Below are 26,409 nucleotides of genomic sequence, written 5' to 3'. Positions count from 1 at the left end.
GCCAGGAGTGACCAAGGGATCTAAGTGTGTCTGTGCCCAAGCATCTGTCATACCTGTGGAAGAAATATAGAAGGCTGGAGAATTCAGGGCCGCTAGAGTTCTGAAGATCCCAGCTTAGCTGGAAATTCTCATCTGTTCTTTGAGCTTCAACAACTGTGTCGGGCAACAGATGACCAGTACATATGGGTTCCTATCTATATTACTAAGAAACACAGGGAACTGTTTCACAATATTTCTTTCTGGATTTTGAACCTGAAAAGATTTTTGCACTTTTCTGTTCCAAACCATGGAACAGTATTTTCCACCTGAACTTTAGAACATCCTGGATAATAGGGGTTTTGTCTAGTGATGTGCTCTGGTGCAGCTTTATCTAAACTGCAAAAAGGACTTGCTATCCTGGGATGTAAGCCTTTTTAGTCCATTTCAAACTGAGATCCAGGGAGACTGGTGTTGTTGTAACTGAAGGGTATTAAGAAAAGGCAAAGGGTGAGAGAAAACCTTTTTGTTTGGAATTTGAGCGATGTATATGGATGGATCTGCATCACTTGCAAAAAGGGACTTTCGGGTCTTATCTCTTTTGCCTCAAGTAATGTTGTTCTGTGTTCTGAATTGCTTTGCTTATTATCTTTAGCCAGGAGAAAGTCTAAAAAATTGTCTCTTACAGAGATGTTAATTGCAATTGACACAATTTCACCGTCATAAACCATAAGCTATTTTCCTACTGATTAAGGTATTCTGTGTTTTTCAACCTGCAGGAAACGTTGCATTCCTTTGTTCATTATCTCCTGCAAGATGATGAGTTCTAATCAGGAGGAGGTCACTTTGGGAGCTTTTCTCCAGTATATTGAAGATATGGGGATGAAGGCCTATGATGGCTTGGTTATACAGAATGCATCAGACATTGCTCGAGAGAATGATCGCATGAGGAATGAAACAAACCTGGCTTACTTGAAAGAAAAGAGTGAAAAACGCCGAAAACAAGAAGAAGCAATAAAACGGTAAATATTTTGATAAAAAGATGAGTGGTCTGGCAGAGTGAATGCACGGTGAAGGGCTTGCTCTCAGATATGGTAAATATGTGTAAACCTGTTGATTTCAAATCAGCTTGCTGGTAAAAGCAGCACAGAGCGTTGGCTCATGTTAGGCTACTAATTGTGCGTGCTTTACATGATACTGAATGGTTCTGCCTTCCTTAGTGGAAGGGAGTGTTCCCATCCAAATATATTCAGTTAGAGCATGTATGACATCCTCAGGAGCTGTGGTTCAAACAAACAAAAAGTTCTGGTGTTTGGAACAGGATATGTAAATCTAGTGGAAAACAGGTCCTCATCCACTTGGCGCTTCTAGAAGCTTTCAGCTGGACAGTTGTGTACTGTATGCCAAGATGAGCTCTTGCAAGGCAGGAACAGCCTCATAAGTCAAAATAGACTCTCCTTGAGTTGATGCTTCGAATTTAATAATTTTTCAAATTGCTGTCTGATGTTTAAAAAACAAACAAATAAATATCTGTTATTTATGCTTTCCTCGCCATTCTGCCTGCTCTGCAGTCAGTAAAAATACTGCAATCATTTAAAGGAAAATGGATCAAGCCCCTGATGGGCAGAACCCTATATATAATGGCTCTTCTTGAACAATTCCATTGATTTTAATTGACAGTTAATGAGAAGAGCACTCACATGACCTGGCTTCTTGTGCCAATGGATAGCAATGAAATCTCTGCAGCCTCTCAGAGAAGAAAAGAAGGTTGAATGGGATAGATATAAATATTTATTCTACACACATTTGCATATGTTAAAATTCATTTTCTTGAGGAGAGGTACAAATTGTGTAATACAGGTTAATCTTCCACCTGAATGCTAAACTTTTGTATGTTTATACATGGCTGGCTTGAGCACAAACTGATAAGAGGTCCTTTGATTTGTTTGACCCCAGCATGAATCTTCTGTATTTCAGTTTAAGGGATTAAATTTAATGCCTTGTCCGGGCTGCTGTAGATCCAGGTATAACAGACATGTTGTGCTGTAAATGTTCCAGCAACAGCTCTGTACTCTGGTAATTTTGATGGAATGTGAAAAGGAAAAAGAGCAGAACATAGTTTGTCACAGGAGGGAGAAGCAGCAACATAAAACAAAATTATGGCTGCTTTATGTTGCAGGAAGTAGATCTTTTTGGATTGTCACTAATTGGGCTGTGTGTGTAAGAATAATGTGAAATGCAGGTGACTAGTGAGAATGCAGTGTGTATTGTGGTACCTTCTGGCTATTTATTCTCTTGCCAGCTGAGCTTTTGGGTGATCTTTAGGGGGATTCAAACTATTGCAGTGTCAAAGGCATAGGTTGCTTGTAGCAGAAGCTATACTATGCATAGCTTCATGAGAGAAAATGTTTTTCCTTGCAGTAGATTAATGCAAGAGGGTTTGGGATTTCCTTTTTATTTGTGTTGGATACACATTAGGTTTCATTCTTGCCATCTTTATTTAGTGGTCATCTCTTTCTTTTGATTACTGATTAGCAACATAAACTGCAACATTTCCAAGAAGAAAAAGGTAGGGAGACCTACCTCAAAATATTTCTTAATATGAGAGAAAGGGAAGTTAAGTTCTAGTTGTATTAAGCAGAGCAAGTATGTGAATCTGTGTCATGTGTTAAGTGAGAGCATACAAAAGTGCTAGTCAACAAATTGCTGTTTTAAAGTAGTGAGATGAAGAGTACTTTCTCATCTTACATTGGTGGCTCTTAGTGAGGAAAAAAAATATATTTGCAAATACTTTGTATTTATTGAAACTTAACTATTTCATTAATTTACAACTGGATGAAAAATTACATTCCCCAGTCCTTGTGGTAATTTCCTCCTTTGATGATAAGCTGTGTTAAACTGTCAACGTATACAGATGTATTTGGAATACAGCCTTCAGAGTTGACAGCTAATTAGGCTGTGCTCTGGTTGACTTGTTTGCATGCACTTTTCTACGTGTGACCATAAAGGTCAGTAAGTGGCAGAACAGGTTTCTTGGGCATGAGAGAGTAAGTTGTGTGCCTATCTGGTTCCTGAAGCTTCTCTACCTAATCTGAATGGCAGTAACAGTATTTCCTTCCTTGTGGTTGGTTTGTATGGTTTTATTTATTGATCTTGGTAAAATGATTTGATGAAAAGCTCTGAATAAATGCAGATGATTTAGGGCTGAGCCAAACTGTGTAATTCTTGCTCATGCTAAACTGAGATCACTGAAAACAGAACTCTGGTGCTCACATTCAGTCAGAAGACACAAGGAAGATTACCAGCAATATAGTGAGTCTATCAGAGAAACAGCATGCTATGTGTGTGGATTGGAGGCATCAACATTTCTTGAATATAGTGCTCTGCTGTGGGAAACCGTGTTTATGGTGGTCCCCTCTACTCTCTCCCCACTTGGCTTTATCTCAGTAACATTGAGGAAGTAAATCATATCTGTTTGATAAAACAAAGTGGGAAAACCACCTTAGGAAATCCTGGAAAATGCTGTCTTCAAGTTTCTTTTTCCATCTGTTTGCTGTGTAAACTTGGAGAGGGAAAATGAGCTATTTGTGATCCGTACTTCATAAGGGAAACTAAAAGCAGTGGCAGACCAAGGGAGAGCATTGATTCAACTAAAGGAACCATGATGTCTGAAGTCACTTAGGCTAATGGCAGTTGTGTCTGCTCCCTGTAGTAACCTCCAGAGATTCATCCAATACCATGGTGTCTATTGAAACATAGCAGTCAGGAAAGGTAAAGTAGGATTATTGATTCCTTCTTTGTTCTGTACTATATTCCTTACATCTTTACCTTATTTTGGTGGGTATTTGTAGGATGCCTGATTCCTGATAGCGTGGCCTAGATAGCAAGTGGTGCACATGTGCAGTAGTAACAGTGCTACCAGTCTGGAGAATACTGACAGCTGAAAACAATCTCCTTAGCAACAAGGGAGTCATCCCCTGTGATTAACTGCAGGTAGATTTTGAGCAGGATAGGGGGTTTCAGCAAACACTCTCCTTTTGCTTATGGGAATCAAAATAAGACAGCTATAAGTCTTTGGCACCTACCGAAAATTACCTAATAGTCTGTTTATTTAATTTTTCAAGAAGCTATTCAATTTCAGTGTTCAGATGGTCTCTTTTATAAAAAGGCTGATCATGTATATTAACAACATAATAATGAGTAATTTATTATCTAATAAAGTGATGGTATTCACACACAACACTATTTGGAAGCAGCTGTTATTTACCTAAATCATCTCATAACCATGCTGAATGACTTGAAAGTTCATTGAAATGCATTAGTCTGAGCAGTTTGGAAACAAGATCTGACAAATGACCTAAAAAGAAAAGCTGTTTGATTGTACATTTTGCCTTCCTAAGGATAAGTTGCGTGTGTTCCTTCAGCAGCACTGATGTACCTTTCATGTGATTGCTGCCTCATCATGTGTGGTTCTGATAGGTTAATTGTGGGGAAAAAATGTATGGATCTATTGTGCATTGCAGGGGATAAACACATCATATTGGATTGAGGGGAGGAAAAAAGGCAACTAGTCTTTGTCTGATCTTGCTGGGCTGAGTCAGCTGATCTGATCTGAATTTCTGACCTAATTTTAGTGTGGTACTTAGCGATCATGCAGAGAAAATAAGGTTAATGTGCTGATCAGTAGCTGAGAGTAAGCCACAAAAAGTATGTTAGTATATATATTTTGGACCTAATTTTTAGACCTTTTTACTTCCATCTTTTATTTGTCTGGTCTCACTACTTGATCATTGTCTGTTTAGGGGGCTGTGTCCAGACCAAGAGAACATACTGGCATATTGCCCACAGAGCTTATAAATTGCAAATGCAGTTATGAAGCAGTATCATTTTCACTGGCAATAGAGTTGCAGTACTGTGAGATGTACATTTGCTATGATACAGTGTCTGCTGTAGGCAGCGTTTCTGGGAACAGAAGGTAGATTTGCCTCAGCTGTTACAGGTGCCAAGGAAAAGGTGAGTATTTTGAGTTTATGTCAGGCAGCTGTTAGAATGAGCAGTTGCTTTCTGACTCATCCTTAATTGAAATGTATATATTTAGATACTTTTTATCTGTTACACACAGTCTTGTGTGGATACTTCACCAGTGCTTTTTTTAATTGTATAAATACAAAATCTTGGTAAGAAACAACTAATGAACCCTACACCTCCTCTGAAGGCTGAGATGTTGCATTAATAGGGAGTGGCTGGGATTGTACACTTTGGTTAAGAGGTGTATGCTTTCAGAGTTCTGGCTTCTAGTCTTTGGATGTCATTCAAGCTGCTGTTTCTGTCAGGGAAGTTGTCATTTTGATTTGTAACTCTATGAAGATGTGACTGCTCTGGTGTAAAGTCAATGGTGTTAGTGGGCATGAATTTTTTTTTCTGCCAGATCGTGGACTTGGCCATCAAAATATTTATTTCTAGTTCTAATGATTTCCCTTACTTGTAGCTCATTCCCAGTACCTAAATGGCTCTGTGGAAAGCCTTGTTTCTACTTGTTGAAGGAAGTATCCAGACAGATGCTGTCAAGAGGAGGAGCTTTTAGGAGCATTCTCCTGAGCTAAAGCTAGCAGAAATGGGCCAGCCAGCCAGTGGGAGAGTTAAGCTCTTGTAATAAAGAAGGAATTGTAATGAACAGCTGTCATCCTAACCTCTCTTTTCTTTGGCAAATCAAATATTGAAGACTAACCCATCGGCAAATGTAAGATCCTATTTTTCTCTTTCCCTTTTGTTTATTTATTTAATTTTTAAGGTTGTGAAGGTAATCTAAATCAGATTTTATCTGTCTGTAGTTTTCTGTAATTCCTGTCCTTAGGTTCCTTCATGAACAAGACAAAAGTTGTATGTCCATCAGCTAACAGTTAAGTGTTATCAAGTTTGGGTGACAGCAAGCAAATAGAAAAAGATTTCTAGGCAGGGGATTGTTCACTGCTAAAATCTCTGTTTAGCTGAGAAAATGTGTCTAATGTTAGAGTATGTGGACATGCTGAGGAGTTTCTACCAAGAGATTTCAGCCAGAATAAAAAATAACCTAAGTAGAATAATTTCATTATGAACTTACTGTTTATAATAATGTCTCTAGATCAGAAAAATAGGTGAAAGAATGTTTCAAGTACTGTTTCTTCTTTTTCTGAACATTTGTCTGTAGTTGAGATTTTGCGTAGTGAACTACAGATTTCTAAATTTGCAGGAATATTTGTGCTTGCGAGATTATAATATGCTTACAGCCAGACCTCAAGAAAAAGGTGAAGGAAGTGCAATAAGTATTTTGGATCATGGCAAGGGGCTCAGTTGAAATACCTGCAAGCACAGTATTGAGATGTTACAAGATACAAGCTTGTGAACCTATTGTTACTGGCTCAGTGTGTCACTCTGGGCTTTTTGTTGGGGTGTTTTTGTGATTTTGTTTTTTTGCTTTTTGTCAAATCTGAGTTCACTCAGTGAATGTGATTTTTGGATATGAGGTCAGTGGTATGTGCTCCTTTAATCAAAGGGTATTTGTTACAAGGAAGTTTAACTGTGACACTGGTTGTTTTCTTTATCTTTCTCCTGGACGTGTTGCATACCCATTTCATCCTAGGTAAAATTAGTGCTGTGATACAGTCTTTTTAGTAGAAGTGGCTGGTGAGGTATGATAGAGACTAATCTTAGTATGATTTCAAAACCTTTTTCTCATGAAAATATCATAGGGTCTCTTCTAAAGTTGTGTTGATGTAGAAAGAGTAGCGTTGATGGCTTTTTTTCATCAAGAGTGAGTAAAATGGTTGTGCAGTCAATGACCTCCAAATGTATTTTTGTTGCATTTATAAGTAAACAGATGTGATGATCTAGCCAACAAATCCTCCCTTCCAAATGCTCATATCCATATGGCCGCCTGTATTATTGCCACACAAAGTAAACAACAGACACAATGCAAACTATATTATATTGCTGTTGCTGTTATTCTGAGAAGTTTTATTTCTGGACAGTCATGCAACAAATGTCATTTAAAATTTAACCATAGAGGTTGATAGCCTGCTTGGTAATCCTGGAATCCAAAGAAATAAAGCAGAAATCATTATCAGTTTGTTATTCTGGCATCTAAATCTTGATGTTATTTTCAGTAAGTTTTCCAGGTTCTTAAGGCTCCTGACTACAATTTCTACTTTTTTGGGGGGGAAATTATATGATCCCTTCCTTTTCATCATTCCACATATTTCTCAGATGTATACTAGCCCACTATGAAAGTGGGTGCATTTTTTCTCAGGATTCATTTGCCATATTTAAAAGCATAATCAGAGGTGTGGGATCACAGAGAGGCTGGAGGACTTCTGAAGGGGTTACAGACCCATTTTCTTCTACTTGTTAAAATCCAATGTGAGTGGCTCCATGCTATTGGTATTCACAGGCTGTGTGGCCACCTATGTAAATGGAACTGGCCTTGTGTCAATTCCATTCCTACAGGCTGGTGCCTCCTCGGCAGACTGAGTCCATTCCAGAGGAGGTCTGTTGTGCCACTGGGAGACAGTCCGTGGCATACCATTGCTGAAAGATGCTAGGGGGTGTATGGATCTTGACATCCGACTTTTAATCATTCGTTCCCAGAGGGGAGATTTAGATTAAACATTAGGAAAATCATATCATTCTTCAATATGTGGGTGGTGAGACACTGGAATGGGTTGTCCAGAGAATTTTTGGATGTCCCATCACCCTAGAAGTGTTCAAGGTCAGGTTGGATGAGGCCTTGAGCAACCTGGTCTAGTGGAAGGTGTCCCTGCCTGTGGCAGAGGAGTTGGAACTGGATGATCTTTAAGGTCCCTTCCAGCCCAAACCATTCTGTGATTCTACTTGTATTTCTATATTTTTTCTATTTTTTTTTCTCACTATATCTTTATTACTCTTTAACTATAGAATGTGGGATTGTAACCAGAAAGCCCCTCTTGTGAAGACAGAGATGCATATATTGCTGTGGGGAAGTAGATATTTTGCACAACCCTCTAGGGTTCTGGTGGTGCTGCTATCTCTAGTTAAAGGTTTGTATTTGTTTGGAAAGTATATTATGAGATTGCATAGAGGAGAGCAGAAATAAATAAACTGTTATTGTGAGGACTGAATAAAAATTAAAAAAGGACTGTGTAAAAAAAAGGAAGACTGTTTTTTCAAGCATGCCCAGATTGAGTATTTATAACTCATCTAGGATGGACTTCATTAATGGAGAAATACATTCATTAAAACAGCACAATTAATATGCCATGTAATGTTAATGTAAGGTCTAGCCCAGGACTGCTGGCAAAACTGATCTGTTCTGGTTCAAGGCTTCCAGTAACCAAAAAGCACTCCATGCTGAAGTTCACTGGCACCTGACAAATGTGGTAACTGCCTGTGACCTGAATGAAGAATTCATGTTACAACCTGAAGGACAGATACCTGTACAGAAGGCATGCTGAAAGTGGTCTCATCGCCCACAAGTAGCAAAATTGCAGCTAGTCACACTCCTATATGTGCACACATGCATGTTCTGCCACTTGCACTTTGGAAATTCTGCTCAAGTAATAAACACTGGGAACAAGCAGCACCAGTCTGAGAAGCCAGCAGAGCTAAAGGCCTGTGCTGGCGTTAGAATAGTACGAGTGAATCTTTCTGAGCCTTCAGGAAAACCCATTGTTTAACAATACCTGTTCATAAAGCTGAAGAAAAACAAATGTGTTCTTTGAGCGAAACAGCTCGGTGCGTTGATTTTTCTGGGGGCATAAATCATATCTGCTTTGGCTGATTTTAATAATAGTAAAGATTACTTTATGCCCCACCCAGCTGGCAGGCATTTGTTCCCTTTGCATGTTCTCCTTCTCAGCATCTTTCTGGCAGGCTGCGCATGCTCCTCTTTTTTGATTTATTTTCCTCCACAGGAAAGCATAAATATAGTATGGTGCTTGATTATTTAATTGGGATGTTTATTTTCTTAAAGAAGAGAGTCTGCTCCTGGCTATATCCCTGAAATCAGAGAGCTTCAGTACAGACCACCTCTGCAGCAGAAGCATCTGGTGATGGGCATCTTGTTGCCGAGTTACGCTACATCAGTGGCTAAAATTTGCATGGAAACAGGAATGTGCATGTGCACTGATTAGATTTTTATGCGATTGGATTAAGACGGGGAGTAAGGAGAGATTAGAAAAGAAATGGATTGCAGAGACGTTACTAGCTGTAGGTTTTATAGTTAATTTGAGATTCCTTTTATTTTTGCTCCTGGCTTTCCACTCTAATTTGATTTGTAATCCTAAGTGAAGTCAGTTTAAAAAAATATATATATAAAACCAAACAACCTCCCAACAAAACAAACAAAAAAGCCCCCACCGTGTGGTGTGTGTTCTCTGCAAAGGGGCCGTCATCAACAACACAGAGCCAGCAGCCATCTACTGTGTTGGAGCTGGTGTGGGGGTGACACAGCTCAGGCCCCAGGGAGCACTGCACTGCTGGGGGTTGGCAGTGTCGATGCTGCAGCTCCCCATAGGAGCTGATGGGAGTCTGTGAATGAGCAAAGGGAGCTGGTTTGGTCCCACAGAAAGCAGTCATTAGTGGAATTGCTTTTTATTTTATTTTTTATTGCACAGTACCCAAGGACCCTAAATGGAAATTAGATTCCTGCGAAACACTAACCCAGTGCGCGCACACAGCACAAAGGCAGCTCACAGTGTGAGTTGAAATTGTACCCAACAGGTGATTAAAGGGACAGCTGAAGAGTTAGGGGACTGCTCATTTCCTTCCCTATATTAGTATGGCAAAGAGTAAGCTGAAGTGTATCCCCACTGGTTGAGATGAATTACATCCAGCAGTACTCTCTGAAAGCTAGAGAGAAACAAACGCTTCCAATAGACTCTGGCGGATGCTTCTGGAACGTGTCAAGATTGAGAAGGCCACAGCCAGCTAAATCCCTGCCAACAAGCATGTTACTTGACAAAACTGTAACATTTTAAAAGATCAAAAATGAGAGTAACTGTAGGGTTTACCATAAATTAATAAGATTTATTGGAGTTTAATCTATTTCTCCTTTTGGTGGATTATATAGGGCGTATCTCACCAGTAGATCCTCTGCTAGCTGAGGGCACTTTAGTTATTAGTTGAGACCACATGTTAGGAGCCATTAAGTGAATTGCTTTGTACAGCCTTTCCCTGAATGCCAGGGCAAATGCAGTATTTCATACCCTTAGCTAATTTCATGCTGTAATTTAATTTCTGAAACATATTTTTAATTGAATCTTTAAAGACAAAAGGAAACTGCTGAGTCCTTTAGTATTGCAAAAGAGATTGTTTAAAAATGTAGCCCATCTAGAGAATAATCTCCCATAATTAAACATAAAGTTTGTTTTTCTTCTCTGCATGCAGCTATGGAGAAGCAAATGCCTGCTGTCTGCAGAAAGCTCAGGGCTGAAAGAGAGGTATTGAGGCACATGAGAAGTTATTTATCTTATGCTCAGCCTTGTAACTCTGACATGAGGCAGTACTGCAGCCCTCCATATCGTGCAAATCTGAATGAGTAAACAAAGAAAGGCTAATTAAAAAATTAGTCTGCTAACACCAAAATCACATTAGTAGGAGCTCTTGAGTAGTGACCTCATTTTTCTAATTTTTGGTAATGAGATGAACTTGAGAGAGATGTCAGCAATTTTGTCATAAATAAAACCAAGTAGCACAACAAAATCGGTTATTTGCATCTTGAAGCTGCAGCCAAGATTTTCGTGGTTTGATTTTGATATTCATCTTCTATAAGGAGAGAGATTCAAGGCAGTTTCACTAAAAAATCCATATAATCCATTATGCAATTTTGTTATGGGAGAAACATCTTGATTGGATCAGTAGCAATGCAGGTCTTCAATTTTATGGGCATCCGATTAAAAATAATAACAATCAACATTAAATGCACTCTCTAATGGAGAGGAAATCATGGAGCATCACTTTGTGTTTTAGTATTCTGATTCCTTTAAATCAGCAAGAGATTTGCAATGGAGATTTTTCCCTTTTATTGCTATTGGAGAAAAACCTATGATACACAGTAGAAGTGAAACGTGTATGGGGACATGAAGAATTTAAGTGGAATAAGAAGCATAAGGTTAAAAAAGAGAAGGATCTAAAATTAACCCATGAAGCCCCAGCACAGTATATTCTAATAAAGGGAAAGAACAAAAGCAACCTCTTGTTCTTTACGTGCTGGGAGAGCTCCACACTTCCAGATGCCCGGAGTTGGTAGTAATTACAGGCATGAATGGTGCCATAGGTTTTAATACCAGTGCCTTGTAAGTGATTAAAGAGTTTGGAAGTGGGAGTAGTGGTAGGGAAATCCATTTCGCTTTAGCTCAAATTTCATTTTTATTTGGTTTTCTTGCTGAAAGGAAGCACTGAGAGAATCAATTGTCTTTTCAGTGCAGGTTACCCCTTTTCAAGCACTTGTGCGAAACTCATGGAGACAAAGATCTAACTTTTAATAAAAGTTCCAGGTGTGTTGAATTGAATGAAACTGCCTGCATTTAGGTAACTGCTCAGAGGCTCGCGTGCTCACTTTGCATGGTTAGGAGCCTGGTAAATTTTTGCTCAAAGGTTGCTTGTTCAACAGTATCTGAAATTATTTCAGGGCTTGGATGTCTTTTCACTTACAGCGGTAGCACACGTGAAAATCACCTGAATGTGTAGTAAATGCTAAAGGTCAAGGTATGCTAAAGGTCTTTAGGCATTTAATGTTAGATCCTAGCACCACGGGGAGGTTCCTGAAAGCACAGGAGCGTTGGTGCCTTGCTGGAACTGACCTCAGCCAGGTAAAACGGTCCTATGGCTGTCTTTACAGAAACAGAATCATCTCCATAAACCTGGCTTTGGGTTGCAAGTAGGTCCAGCCATATTCCATCACTGAGTTAGGAATGACAACCCATATGATGCAGGTTTTCATCAGCTTGTTAAATTAGCACGCCACTTCATTTTGGTACCAGACGTTAGAACTCTGATGGTGGGTTTTCTACCTCAGTGTCAAGGACATCTTTCACAGGAATTTCACATGTTGACTATCAGCCTGTGGATTAGCACGTTAAAAAAAGCAATTAAGGAATTTTAGAGTTGGTTTGATATGGGTTTTGTTATTTCACTGAAACAGTTGTCCTCTTTCTGCCAGTTATACCTGTGTTTAGAGAGCTGAAGCAGAAATACGATTTTGTGTGTATTTAAATGGAAAAGATTACTGAAATTCATGTGCTGAAACATATGCCAAGTATGCAGCTGCTTTCAAAGGCTGAACTGATCATGTTTGTGTTGTGTGGCTATTGTTTTGAGATTAAAAAAATTTAGTCGGCATATCACAAATACCATTTGAGAGATAATTTAGAATATTTCAGCTTTACATCCAAACTGTTAGGCTAAGCAAAGTGCAGCTTCTTTTCCTAGGCAGTCATATTCCTGCGCATTGTTAATCTGAATTTGGCTATGTCTATGATGAAGCAGATCAAGAACTGCATATGTACTTGCCATGGCAACCTGTGTATCACATGACACACACGCTAGTTGAGCCAAGGAGCTTCATGGCTTATTAAACAGGCCCGCACAGACCCAGACACACACCATTTTGCCATGTGACTGCTCTGACCCTGGCAGCTTTTTAAAGGGGAACTGTATATGAGCATTGTAGCGTTTTCATCAGCATCAGCTTGCCTGAGTTCCTTCCTCTCCTCTTAGATGCTGTGCTGAGATTTTAAAAAATCATAGAATCATGGATTAATGTTGACAAAACTCTGCTTATAAGTGTTTGGGGTTTTTTTTTTTTTTTTTTTTTTTTTTCTGTCTGTCATTTTAGAAAACTCCATGTGGAAAGAAAAAGTAGTGGGTTTGGGGTTTTTGGGGTTTTTTTAATTAGACATTAAGGGGTTCTTTAGTGCAGTTGAGTGAATGATATTCTGCTTTTCTGGGCACAGTTTCTGCTCTCACCTCCTGTGGGCTTTTACTAGATCTTGGGAGAGAAAAAAAAAAAAAAAACCCAAACAAAAAACCAAACACAACCCTGGTTCATTCCAGTATCAACAAAGCATTCCCAAAACATTTGCCTGAAAACACCTTCGCTCCTTGCTGCTTAACACACTTCCTCTTAGACCTGATGATGATGATGACAATGATCTCTAGCTCCTCACCCAGCAAAATGTAGCCTGATACAAGCTTTTCCTAACTTGGTTTGTTTAAGAGAGGTTATTTATGGCACTTGATTGGCAAATCTGAGGGGCTGCAACCTGGACAGAATGAGTAGTGATGACTGAAGAGAAGTTAAGAGGTAGGTCTGGAGTTGAGCAAGTATGTCTGTCTGCACCTTACTGCCCCCAGAGGGAAGGGGAAAAGCAGAAATGCACTTTCGCCCCAATTCCATTTCTGAAGGGCAGGTGCAGTGTATGTTGCTCCTGTTGTCATCTCTGCTGCCCGCTGCCGCTGTTCTGTGCTCAGAGAGGAGCTGCTGGAAAACTGATTCCTTACTGAATCTTTTTCCCATTCTGTTTGCATTTCCTCTGTCGAATGCTTGACTGAAGTGGCATGGGTTTTCTTTATTATCTAGTTAGAACCTGAGGTTTTTGCAGCAAGAACATCATTTCAGCCCAGATATATCGCCAGGCGCCAGACTGAAATGGAGAAAAACACTCTGCACAGCAACAATATATTTTGGAAAGACTGCATTAGTCTTAATTAGTAAGTGCCCCAAAAAGCCCAGAAGTTATTTAGTCTCCTATGTCTGCTGTGTAGATACAATATACCAAGAGTTACAGAGAAACCAAATCCCAGATCCCTGTGTTGAAATGAATAGGGATTTATAGTGTTGCTTTTGAACTTAAGGAAAGCCTGTTTTCAATGTCCGTTTCCAGCCTGTCATTTTTATCTTCATTTCTGAAGTAATCAGTCAAGGTGTGAATACTTAAAATTAACACTATTCAGCTAACAGACTGCTGGTTCCTTGTGTTCTGTTTCAAATGAGTTTATTGTTTGGTTACCATTTTGGAGATGATCCACAGTAAGGGAACAATAACCTGCTTTGGGATTTAATTTGGAGAGGTACTTGTAGGTAAATTGACCATTAAACAGAGTAGCAGAATTATGTTTATTAGAGGCACAGATAAAAAATGTGCTCTCTTCTGAAGTGTGCATCCATGCTGCTCTGGTAGAGATTGTACAAAGATTCTAATGCAAAATCAGCATTTGAGTAAGAGACATTTTAAGATGGTGTGTACTAAAAAAATCTTTTGGCAGAATAAGGTATTTTAAGTTCCTGTTTTAGTTGTATTTTATGACAGTACTGATTGTTCAGCGTATTTAACTACTTTGTTCTTAATACCTTCTTTGATACTATTAAGAGGGAAAGAGAACTTAGACATAATTTCTTTCCTAGGAAGGCACTGAACAAAGACCCTGCCCACTCCACTGAAATGTGGTGAAGATTTTGACAACTGCTCCTGACAGTCTGCTGCTGCTGCCTTGTGCTCAGTCTGCAGGACTGGAGCAGTGGCAGCAATATTTCCCTTTTCATATAGAGGCAAAGAACCAGCTTTTCAGAATTCCTTCATGCCTACAAGTGGGATTACATTTTCAAAAATTATTACCAAAATTAAATATTTTTTGAAAATCCCTGGCCCAAACCTCTCTTATATTCCAGAATTTAAATTTTCGTTTCTTCACTTAAATATTGGGAGTTTTCCTGTCTAAAAGTTTGTATTTAAACCACAGGCTTCTATATTGTATTTATTTGTCGTTGTGGCTGTGGAAAAGGCTATTTAGGCTTATGACAAAATATTTTGACTAGCCTCTTCCTACTTGGTCATTTGTTTGTCCTCAGTATATGTTTATTGTGAATTGTCTTCCCAAGAGATTATAAACAAGATGGTAGCTTTCACTAGTTGATCTTTGCTGTCATTTAATGATGGGCCGATCCAAGAAGTTCTGCACAAACGGGGTTTGTCTAAAATTTGTGGAAAAAATGCCATTACCAGAATACATCAGAAAAAAAAAGCCCAATAACTTCATTGCAAGACAGTTAAGGTTGCTAAGAGACAGAATATAATTATCTGCCAATTTGTTTACCATTCCCAAACACTCAGAAGGGCAAGAGGTGTGGACTGCCCTGAATTCTATGCTATGTGCAAAATAAACTGAATGCATTTTGTTGTCACATGCAGTTTTAAGAAGGGCATATGAAAATGACACAAGACCTGTAAGTCTGACCTGTGTTTTTTTTCTAAATGTATAATGTCAATTATTTTCATTTCCCTCTCACTCCTGAAACCTACATGTATCACGTGTATTTCAACTGATAACACAGAAAATGTGAAAAAATTGAATGTATAAACATCCAATTTTTTAGGAAAAGACAGTTACACTTCCCTGAAAATGATACATTCTTACTTGAATAGTAGCAGTGTTCAGTGCTCCTGTATCATGATTCCGTTACTGATGTATGCTGATGTTAATTTAAACTTGACTGGCATGAATCACTGAATCATTTTATGTTTCTTTTTCTCAAAAGTTTTGCATTGTGCTTGCACTTTGAGATAAGTACTGCAATTTATTTTGGTGTAAACTAAGTTTGTGCCACAATGAAGTTTACATTTCTTTGTGTCACCGTAGCTATTATGTAGACAGTATAAGATTTATGCCATACTAAGCTATCTGTTTTCTTAGTTTTAAGGGTAGGCATCTAGTAAGTTTAGAACAGGCAGTAAAAAGAATGCTAACACCTTCCACTGCTTTTTCTTTAACAAAGATTCACTTTTAGGTAACGTGAAACACTGCCTGTAAAATTGAAGAACTCACCACAATACTGAAGGAATATGCACTTCTGACTAACCTAATAATAAGCTCAAATCTGCATTGGTGTTCAATTAGTAGCTCTGATGTGGTAGTGTTAAAGTATGTCCATACAGGTGTGTTACTCTTTTGTGGGATATGCTTTGGGAAGGCTGGGGTGGAGAGTTGTCCTGGAGTGTGATCTTTGGCCTCTGCACTTTGCCCCAGTGAGGGCTGTGAACCTTCCATTCACTGAAGTTCAGCAGGACAGACAAATGTAGATGTTTCCACCAAGCTTCAGCATAGCCAGACTGCAGGCCACTTCCCTAGAAAAATTGCTCTGGAACAACAACTGCCAAGCCCTGTTCTTGTAGATGCAGGTAAACTCTTGCCTCCTAGCTACATCTTTAGGGAAACATGACTGAGTTTTAGGGAGATGGTATCAGCCCCTCAGCATCACTGTAGCTCGTTCTCTGATCCTTGTGGCTAGAAAAGGAGTCTTGGTTAAGTTTTAATGAAACACATTGCTTGAAGACTTTATCAGAAACAAGCTAGCTGCAGGCACATTGGCCTCTCACAGATGATCATTCTTTTAACTTGCATCGGCAGCAATTGAACAGTGGAAGCTCGCCTTGGGTAGCAAAGGATTAAGTTCCAGATGTCCTCTTGATATGTGCTGATCACTCTGGAAAGCTGTCTCCTAGGCCACAGGAGCTCAACAAGGGCTTTCTGGTGGCTGCTTCTTTTCTTTTCAGGGTCTCAGTGATCCACTGTCTCCCATGTGTCACGTAGACAAAATTGCATGCTGCCTTAAGAAAAGGAGCTGAGTCTCCACCAGTAAAGTCTAGGAGGGCAAAGCTTTGTTGCTGGGTGATCTGTTTTAACTGCAATACCACTACCCATTGAGACACTACATGCTGTGTCTCAATGCAGAAAGCATATTTTTTGCATGTGTGATGAATGAATGATGTGTGTGATGAATTGTTTTCTACTCCACCCCAAACAGGTAGTCAGGGAAAAAATTGTCATTTAAATAGTATTTATTGACACATTTGAGCTTCTAGGTGCGCAATCGTCAAGATGAAAAAGAATCAAATCTGAAGCTTTACCCCTTTGTGCAGCAGTCTGACTTTCCTAGCTTTTTGTCTCTTTTTCATTTTTCAGAATCATTTTGGGCTGTTCTTTGAGAGCAAATGAAATGCAGTGACAGAAAGCAGAAAGGCAGGTTGGCTATTTTCAACCTTTTTTGCCCTTTCATGGAAATAAGAGGGAGGAAAAAGCTTTTTTTTTGAGTCCTTTTCCTTAATGGCAAGGTCATCAGAACTGCAGATTTATTGTAGACTTCATTTTATGAAGTGCTTTATAAAAGACTGAGATAAATACTGCAGCTGTGATGTTGATGCTCTGAATAAGGTGATGCTATGTGTACCTTGCTGTTTCTTTGGCATACAGCTTTTCCTACACAATTTCCAATTTTGCTGTGTGTAATCGCCAGCTCTCCACCTTCATGTTTCAATATGGAGATAATATAAGTCAAATCTAAAAAAGGAGCTAAATGTCTTTGATACTGAAATTCTTGGAATCACTGTTGCAGAAAGGTCTTTCCCTTGCATGTTTTCTGTTTCGAGATACTGGTGATAATCCTGCCTGTTCTAACTTTATTACGAAGTCATAGAATCATAGAACAGTTAGGGTTGGAAAGGACCTTAAGATCATCTAGTTCCAACCCCCCTGCCATGGGCACGGACACCTCACACTAAATCATGTCACCCAAGGCCTCATCCAACCTGGCCTTGAACACCGCCAAGGATGGAGCATTCACAACCTCCCTGGGCAACCCATTCCAGTGCCTCACCACCCTCTCAGTAAAGAATTTCTTCCTTATATCCAATCTAAACTTCCCCTGTTTAAGTTTGAACCCGTTACCCCTTGTCCTGGCACTACAGTCCCTAACAAAGAGTCCATCCCCAGCATCCTTGTAGGCCCCCTTCAGATACTGGAAGGCTGCTCTGAGGTCTCCACGCAGCCTTCTCTTCTCCAGGCTGAACAGCCCCAACTTTCTCAGCCTGTCTCCATATGGGAGGTGCTCCAGCCCCCTGATCATCCTCGTGGCCCTCCTCTGAACTTGTTCCAACAGTTCCATGTCCTTTTTATGTTGAGGACACCAGAACTGCACACAATACTCCAAGTGAGGTCTCACGAGAGCAGAGGGGCAGGATCACCTCCTTCGACCTGCTGGTCACGCTCCTCTTGATGCAGCCCAGGATACGGTTGGCTTTCTGGGCTGTGAGCGCACACTGAAGAAGCCGGCTCACGTTCATTTTCTCATCAACCAACACCCCCAAGTCCTTCTCTGCAGGGCTGCTCTGAATCTCTTCCCTGCCCAACCTGTAGCTGTGCCTGGGATTGCTCCGACCCAGGTGTAGGACCTTGTACTTGGCATGGTTAAACTTCATAAGGTTGGCATCAGCCCACCTCACAAGCGTGTCAAGGTCCCTCTGGATGGCATCCCTTCCCTCCGGCATATCAACCGAACCACACAGCTTGGTGTCATTGGCAAACTTGCTGAGGGCGCACTCAATCCCACTGTCCATGTCACCGACAAAGATGTTGAACAAGATCGGTCCCAACATCGATCCCTGAGGGACACCACTCGTTACCGGTCTCCAGCCGGACATCGAAGTCCAGCCATTTTAGTTCATACTTATTTGCAAAAGAGACCTTAACTACTTTATGGAATATATAGCTGGTTTTATTTATTTAAAGAATGTAAATAATTGTTCCATGCACATTAACAGTTAGTTTACAGATATTTGCGTTAACTGCAGTAGTCTGGTTTATGAGTTAATGCATAATATAAGTAGTGTTTTCTTCTAGCATGTACCCTAGTGCTGTACACAGTCATGCTGGAACTCCTACTTCAACATCAGTTCCATGTTTAAATGGCATATAGTACATCTGGCTTAGTTAAACAGTATTTTGCTATTACTCGTTGGTATAATTTAAACAAAAAAATCTTTCATCCTTCCATGTATTCATTCATACCATGGTATTTTGTATTAAGGCAATGGTGGGAAATTGGTGGAAAAAGCTGCCAGCATACCTGATGGCCTTTAACATGCTCAGCACATTTATTGTACTTTTTTGGTACTTAATTGTATGTGATTTCACAAAGTTGCACTAACCTGCCTTGAGCATTCCTATGGCTTGTGGAATAGCAACCAATGCACCTCTGCAGAGGTGCTTTCCTGAGCTCAAGCCTTCATGCACACTGAATCTGACACTCATTCTTGTAAGTACATGAAGTTCTGCTGGGCAAAGCAGCCACTGGCAGCTCAGTACTTGGATTTGCTGCTTATGCTGTAGCTGGTTTGTATATAGATAGTGTTGTGGTGCCTCCTGCTCCCGGAGCCAGCAAGGAGGGAGGCCGGGGGACTGCAGGAGGCTGAGGGGAAGCATTACAGGGGGGTGGCTTAGGTGGCAAGCTCTACAGCTCTCTCCTCTGTGCCAGCTGCAAGTCCTATCTGAGCACAAACCCAATGCACAAGATAGAGCTGTTTTTTTCAGTGCTATATAGTCAACCTTTTGCACCTCCATGCAACTGCTTGTAGCTCCAGAAGAGAGCTGCTGTCACCTGGCATTGGTCTGCAGCCCTTGAGGAAGGGGATTTGTACAAATAGGAACATAACTTCAGGAGCTTTTTTTGAATGCTTGTTAACTGTGTTCAGAACAAGCATTGTGAATAAGTTCAGATGTCTGTTGGAGGCTACTAGGTTCTACTTTATTTAACTAAGTAAAAATATTAGCTATAGGAGTTGTTTGGGGGTTTTGGGTTTTCTTTTGGGGTCTTTTTTGGTGGTTGGAACATAGCTCTGAGCACTTACATTAGTGTTGGTACACAGGCTGTACACAGTCATCTTCACTTTGTTTAACATGATGGCTCTCAGTGTATTAGCTTTTGAATACACTGAAGAATTCAGCTATCCAGGAAAAGAAACTCAGATGTGCTTATTGTCCTTATAAAGGACTGGTATTCAAAGAACGTTACTTTTGTTCAGATTCTGCTTTTTTATGCTTTGATGCCTGATTGAATGCTGAACATGAGAACATTAGTGAATCCAACTGGGGGCAGGTAAATACCTCATATGCTCACCTAATGGAGTGCTCACCTAGTAGTGGTGATGAGCAAAAATGCAAGTGCTGCTTTCTTTCCATCAGATCCATTTGGATTTTCTGGCTGGTGTAGATTTCAAAGTAATGGATTCGTGCCTTGATTTTTACAGTAACAATAGTGTTTCCCAAAAGTAATCAGAGAACTTGGGGAAGGTGGTTATGTTTCCCACTACTACAGTACAAGAAGGACACAGTATTTTAGTTCTTCAAAACACTTGAAACACTTATTATAGCATCTGAATTAGTCTACTGACTTCACAAGTCATAAGCTGAGCCAAATCCTGGAGCAGGAAATTGCAGGTGAAGGCAATTCCATTTTAATGCCAATACCTAAAAAAAGCCCCAGGCTGAACAAAATAGCAGATTCTCAGATTGAGCTCTGCTGCTTTGTCACAGTCCCTGCTGAAGACAATTTCAGGAAGCATTCCTATTAACATACCCACCCTGCTTCACTAACAGGCCTTAAAACTTGCCCAAACTCACCAGCTGCATGCCTGCATTGTTACTGATGGCTAGACCAGCCCTTTGCCCAAGTTTGGATTTGAAGACCATTTGCTATCCTCCTGTTGATAGAGGAGGAAAGATCAGGTTAGCGGTAACTGATGTACGCCTGTATATTGCAGTGCAAACGCAAGGTTGTGAAGACTGGCCTAATTTTTCTCTTCCTCTTAGTTTCTTTTTTGCCTGAAAAATCATTTCCATCAGAAGCTTCTGTTAGTGTATCTGCTGCTTGTTTATTAGGCCTGAAAAGTGGATTAGGCCCATGCATGTTCTTGTCAACTATGGTAGAAATATTGCATAATGGTGCTTTTTCCATTTCTAATTTGAACAGCACAGCAAGAACATGCTGATAGGAGCTGCATGCTTTGAAAGCTGCAGGTGGAGATTCCCACAACTTTCCCTTCTTATTGAACAGAGCTCAAGAATGCTGAAAAAAGGCTGGTTTGAAGAAGATGAGATCAAAGCAAGGCAAAGAAACACATAAGATAAATCATGCAGAAGTAAAATTTTTTCAAGTGTTCAGAATTCTTCTGGTCTAATATCAGGAAATGTAGGAAATAATCCAGGATCTATTGTTTTTCTGTGGTTTCCCACTCTAAAAATCATTAAGTAATAATTAAGTCTTCCATGAGAAATCTTTTCTGAACTCCACAGTCATCTTTTCCTCCTACAGAAGAATTGTGATCAATTGAAAAAGCGTTATGTACACTTTAAAAAATCTGTTTTGTAGGAAATTCTACATCTTACAAATCTTTTCTTTTCAACTGAAACCAAAATCAGAGTTGCTTGGTTTTGTTTTGGTTTTCCCTGTGAAATGAATTTAAAAAGCAAGGTCCATGCCTTTTTCTTTTGTTATATGTAATTTTAAAATACTGGAATTAAAGGTCACTTCATGTTGAAACGTCTACATGTTAAAAACTTCAAATGTCACCGCTGAATACTGATTCAGTGGATATGCTCACTTTTAAGTTGTTTTTCAACATAAAACACCATCAAAATTGGCATAGGCTGCAGAAAGTCTGCTTGCAGCAAAATACTTCATAATTTTCTCACATAAAATATCCTGTCAGAAGATCCCAGATAAGCTCTGGTATAAATGTGAGTTATACTTAGGAGATAAAAAATAAATCGAAAAGTACTGAAAACATTCATTCTGCCTGCTTAAAACAATCACCTGTATCTGTTCTCCCTGCAAGGTGGCACAGTTGTCAATCTGTCAGGTCCCTTTGATGCTTGTTTTGTCCAGTGGCTTTGCTGTGGTTCCTACACTGGTGACAGGAAGAAAATGTGACTGTAGGCTTTCAGTGAAGTGCATAAGTGGCCAGCGAGCAGTATTTTTTAGATTAACCCAGTACAAAAGTCTAGGGGCAGTAAAAGGGGTCCTGAATTAGTATACACCTATTAGACTAAGGTCACAGTCATGTGAAGGCCAGCAGTGGTTGATCCATGTTTATTTCAATATGTGGTTTATGAACTGTCAGCAATCCCAAGATGCCACTTGTTTCACAGCACTTGTTGTCAGCCTTGTGGAAGAACCTCCACTACCAGAGTCAGTGAAGCAGAAACAGGAGAACAAAGAAAGCCAGCAGAGAAACTGGAATTCTCAGCTGTTTTCCACTGAAAACAGAAGGAACAGGGTGGTCCGATATAAATGTGCTGTTGGTGATTTGCAGTCCCACAACCCGCCCTTTCCGTTTCCTGGTTTAGGAATTGGAAGTCCTTTCTCCCATACTCTGTAGCATATGGAAACCTTCTGTCAGCTTTCAGCAAAGATGAGAAGGTAAGGGCTCTACAAAATGACCACAGAAGGGTTATGTGTAAAGATTAATTTAAGTGTATTCTTCAATGTAATCTTTCTCTAGCAAATTGCAGTGCTAGCCTGTGCATTGAAGAGGTCCTTTCAATTTCATCTGGAGAACAGATTGAACTTTGTTTCACTTGAAACATAGAATTTTCTGTGATTTGCCTTTTTTCCTCACTGAAGACCAAGACTGGTAATATTACAGTTATTATTTGCATACTTGACTGTTTATTTTTCACATTTTTTTGGTCATGTAGATCAAACCAGGAGAGCAGGTATACCACACGAAGAAAATTGAGGTGCTTGTTTGCTAATCATAGCCATGTATAAGGTTTTACAGTACACAAGTCACTTTTTCATTTGTGAAGTTGGGTATCTCTTGGCTTTGCAAACCACAGCTGTGCTCATGAGCAGTCAGTGCTTGGATTCAGCCATTTTCAGTCTTAATTTTGCACTATATCCCAATGTAAATGCCTCCATCTATATGACCCAGGTGTTTCAAGTTGTAACAGAAGGTGTCTGGATGAGCAGAATTGCATGAATGTTTACTTATGGCTGTAACATACTGTTGGAATTTGCACATGCATGCCAGTCTCAGTGCAGTGCAGGCTTGCAAGAGCTTTTGGTTTAAAAGGTTGCAGTAGCTTTATGATAGCTAAGGTGAATGGAACTTGTTCAGAAGGGTGAGCATGAAATGACAGCTTGAGAAAGAAATACACTGCCTGCTATTTTTCTTTCCGTCTTCATGAAGTCAAAACCATTAATCATCAGTTTGAACTAGAACAAATTTTAGGTCATTTGCCTCCTCTGTGGTGTCTCCAATATGCAAAAATTCTCAGCTTCTTCACTGTGGTTAGGAGACCACAGGATATAAAGATACCTAATCTTGCCATTTTACCAGTGTGGTTTTTTAAACCTTGAGATATTTATCAGAACCAGTCAAGGACCAGTAGAAGCAATTTGATGAATAATTTGTTTGACAAGCAGTGGCAGAGTTCATTCAATGATTCATACTCTCAGATTGCCTCACCTAAAGCTTTGAAGTTGCTTTGCTTTCACTGCTATGGCCTCATTTGTCTCTCTGCAATAGTCCCTGCTGAAAGTGTTGCTAATCACTTTTTTCCACTCCTTCTTTCTCTGTGTGCATGGGAAACAGTGAAACATATTCTAATCTGAGCCTTTTTGAGCCTGTGGTGGCTATGGGTTTTACAGTAGGCACTCAGGCCTCACTCTCAGCCCACTCATTGAACACAGAAAGGGAAAATGAGATCCAGTTATGCATTCTTTCCAGAAAATATCTCTTGTAAGCTGATGAAGCGTTCAGGAGCAGATTGACATTAACCTTAAAAGTAGCCAGTTTTCTCCCACTGGAGTTTTAGAACCTCATTGCATAGATGACTAAAAATTTAGTTTTCACCTTAAAGCAAGTAGGTTTCTGGAGTAGAGATGTCTAGTCTCTGGCATATCTTTTTTTATGTGCATGTGTTTTTATGAAGTGCCTTAAAGCAAAGGAAAGAAAGTTGTCTGCTCAACGAGGTATGATCTGTGACCATTTTTCATAAGATGGAGTTTCCACTTCTTGTAACAGCTGTGTTGCTATTCATTTAGGTCCTTTATGCCTACTCATGGAGGAAACAGTTAAAACAGTTTAGTCCTTATCCTCTTCCTTGCAGACTGATGCTTTTGATATGCTTTTTGTTGCTTTTTAATGTGAATGTGTGATGGCTCTGTGGTCAGGTCATACAATACCCACACTGGAAAAAAACCCTGGGTGGTCAAAAACCCGCACAACTTTGTAATTATAATGAAAGCTTGTATGTCTGTTCTCCTAATAGCCTGAAGTGAACCATTTCCTGACCATGCTAATAATACATCCTATTACAATAACCATGCTTTAACCATGTGAGAATACTTGTTGACTTAGGATGGTAGTTGTAAACAAAGAGAACGAAGCACCTTTGCAGAATATGTTAGGTTTGCTTCCACTTCGAATTCATTGTATTTGTCCAGATGAGAAGCCAGAAATCAATTCCAATTGTTTCCAAAAATCTTTAATTGATACCTTCTCTGACTTTTCCCAAACCCACAATTTGTCTTGAAGCAGTAAGGGCTAACGTCAGATGTAATGCAGCTGCCTTTATTGACTGGACTAGCATTTGGGATTAACTCATTCCTGAACTTTATTTGAAATAAATCGTTGGGAAAATGCTATTTTTTTTTTCACCTCTGTATGGATTATTTGTAAGCCTGTTGCGTTTTGATGCTATTAGAGTAACAATGCTGATGTAGGGGTCCTGATTCAGCTCCTATTCATTATTCATTTGTACTTCAAATAAATAGTTCAGTACTTGCTGCTTACTATGAGCCATCAGGCTGCTGAGACTGTCAGAGACTGCAGTAAGCAAAACAAAAGGTCACGAGCACTCCAGGTCTTTTAGTAATACTGCAGCAATCCTTCCTTACAATTGCATAAGCAAGCAACAAACACAGTACAACCAAGTTGTCTTTCTCATCTTAGCAGTGCGTGATCATTAGTGGTTTTCCACTCCATGTGGAGTTGTTCCACCCCAAGGGAGATGAAATCCCACCTGAGAAGTTGTTTCTTCTTAAACTGATGCATATGCCAGCTGTTTCACGTCTCCTTTCTTTGATGGCGTGACAGGCTGTGAAGGAGCAACCAAGGTGGCTGCTGACATTGTGTGCAATGGCTAGCAGGCTCTCTGCATCCTGGCATTCACTCAGCAGATCCAGAGCATTAAATTAAGGCTGTAGGCCCTGCATACAATTTGACAGTAATGGTGTGTTAAACCCGCTGCTGTCTGTACATTAGAGAGTTTGCTCATAAGATCACAATGCTTTTTGAAAGGATGTTCCCTGATTCACCCTCAGCCAAGCTTTTCCTGGCTCTGTGGGGATGCTTGGGAAGAGAGGACACAGAGGAGTCTCATTCTGCCTGGTACTGCTATGAAAGGGCCAGAAATAAGCAGCACCTGAGATCTGGAGGGATTCAGTAATAGCACCTTCCATGTACCTCTGGCACCCAGGAGGAGTTGGGTCAAGAGGAGCAGCTTGTTTTTCTGATGTTTATGAACATGATGAAGATCTTGCTTCTTATAGCAGGAGTTTTACAGCTTTGTATAAACCTTTTGTGCCATCAAAGAGAACAGGCTAACTGGACTTTGGATCCAATCCAGTAGGACAGTTTCTGTGTACCAGTGCTACCTACCATGTGGAAGTCTTTTGTATTTTGTAAAATCACTTTCAGATTCCTCGGTTACACTGACTGTAAAGCAAAATCTTCAAGAAATGAGGCTATGTTGTAAACTGTCAACTTTGAGTTAATTTCCAAAGCATTTAAAAATACTTCAGAATTAAATATTTTAAATTTCTGGTCATGTTAATTCACTTGCTGTGGTGGTTTTAGTTATTCTTTCTCTCCCAGACTTGCAGAAAACTCACTCAAAAATAATTTTAAAGGCACTGTGATTGACAGGACTATTCCTAGTCGATAAAGTATCATGTGATAGGTAATTTCCACCCATATTCTCTTTGCAGACTGGGGATTAATAGGGTAGGTGCCAAACTGTCATGTTATAGCCTTTAGTAATTAAAATATAGGATGGCATTAGTACTGGTTCTGGATAATTACTTGGGTTTTGAGCAAAGTTTTGACAGACAATATTATGGAAGATCTCCAGGAATTTTGTTCAAAAAGCTCTTCTGCCACAGAAAGCAGAGATTATATTTTGCAGGTAGAGCTATTTGGAAACCAGTTGGTACCATTTAATGTAAGAGATGGTTGAGTGATTTGTGGAAAATAAGGTTATCTGACAAATTCAGCCCATATTTCAGTTCATAAATCATTCATAAGCTGATCATGACTTCCACAATGCATTCATTATTCATAAGTGCTCACTGAATAATTTGTGCAAACAAATTTCAGCCTATAGAGTACCCATGAGTTGTTTTGTTTTTCTTGGTGTGTGATCATGGTGTTCGGTTTTCTTTTCTTCCTGTGAAAACTTTTAAGTCAGAGGCTGGTAGATAACATTCCCAAAGCAAATGAAATACCTTTTCTGTATGAAACAAATGATATTTATGTTATGCTTTGCCATTGCTGCTTTTAACACACAAGCATTGGTGGGTCTGTA

General features: G+C 39.7%; 1 protein-coding gene across 1 annotated transcript in view; it reads left to right on the top strand.

The window, feature by feature from the left end:
• Nucleotides 1–786: 786 nt before the first annotated feature.
• NYAP2 (neuronal tyrosine-phosphorylated phosphoinositide-3-kinase adaptor 2) overlaps nt 787–26,409 on the top strand; it is a gene marked incomplete at its 3' end in the record, with an annotated part of 135,661 nt that continues 110,038 nt past the window's right edge. The window contains exon 1 of the mRNA XM_080623395.1: nt 787–998. Coding sequence (XP_080479521.1) covers nt 793–998 — 206 coding nt within the window. The 5' untranslated portion in view covers nt 787–792. The remainder of the gene's footprint in view (nt 999–26,409) is intronic.

This window comes from Psittacula echo (assembly GCF_963264785.1).
Source record: "Psittacula echo genome assembly, chromosome: 7".
NCBI classification, from domain to species: Eukaryota; Metazoa; Chordata; class Aves; order Psittaciformes; family Psittacidae; genus Psittacula; species Psittacula echo.
Note: the sequence above shows the minus strand (reverse complement) of the source record. Positions and strands in the feature narration are given on the sequence as shown.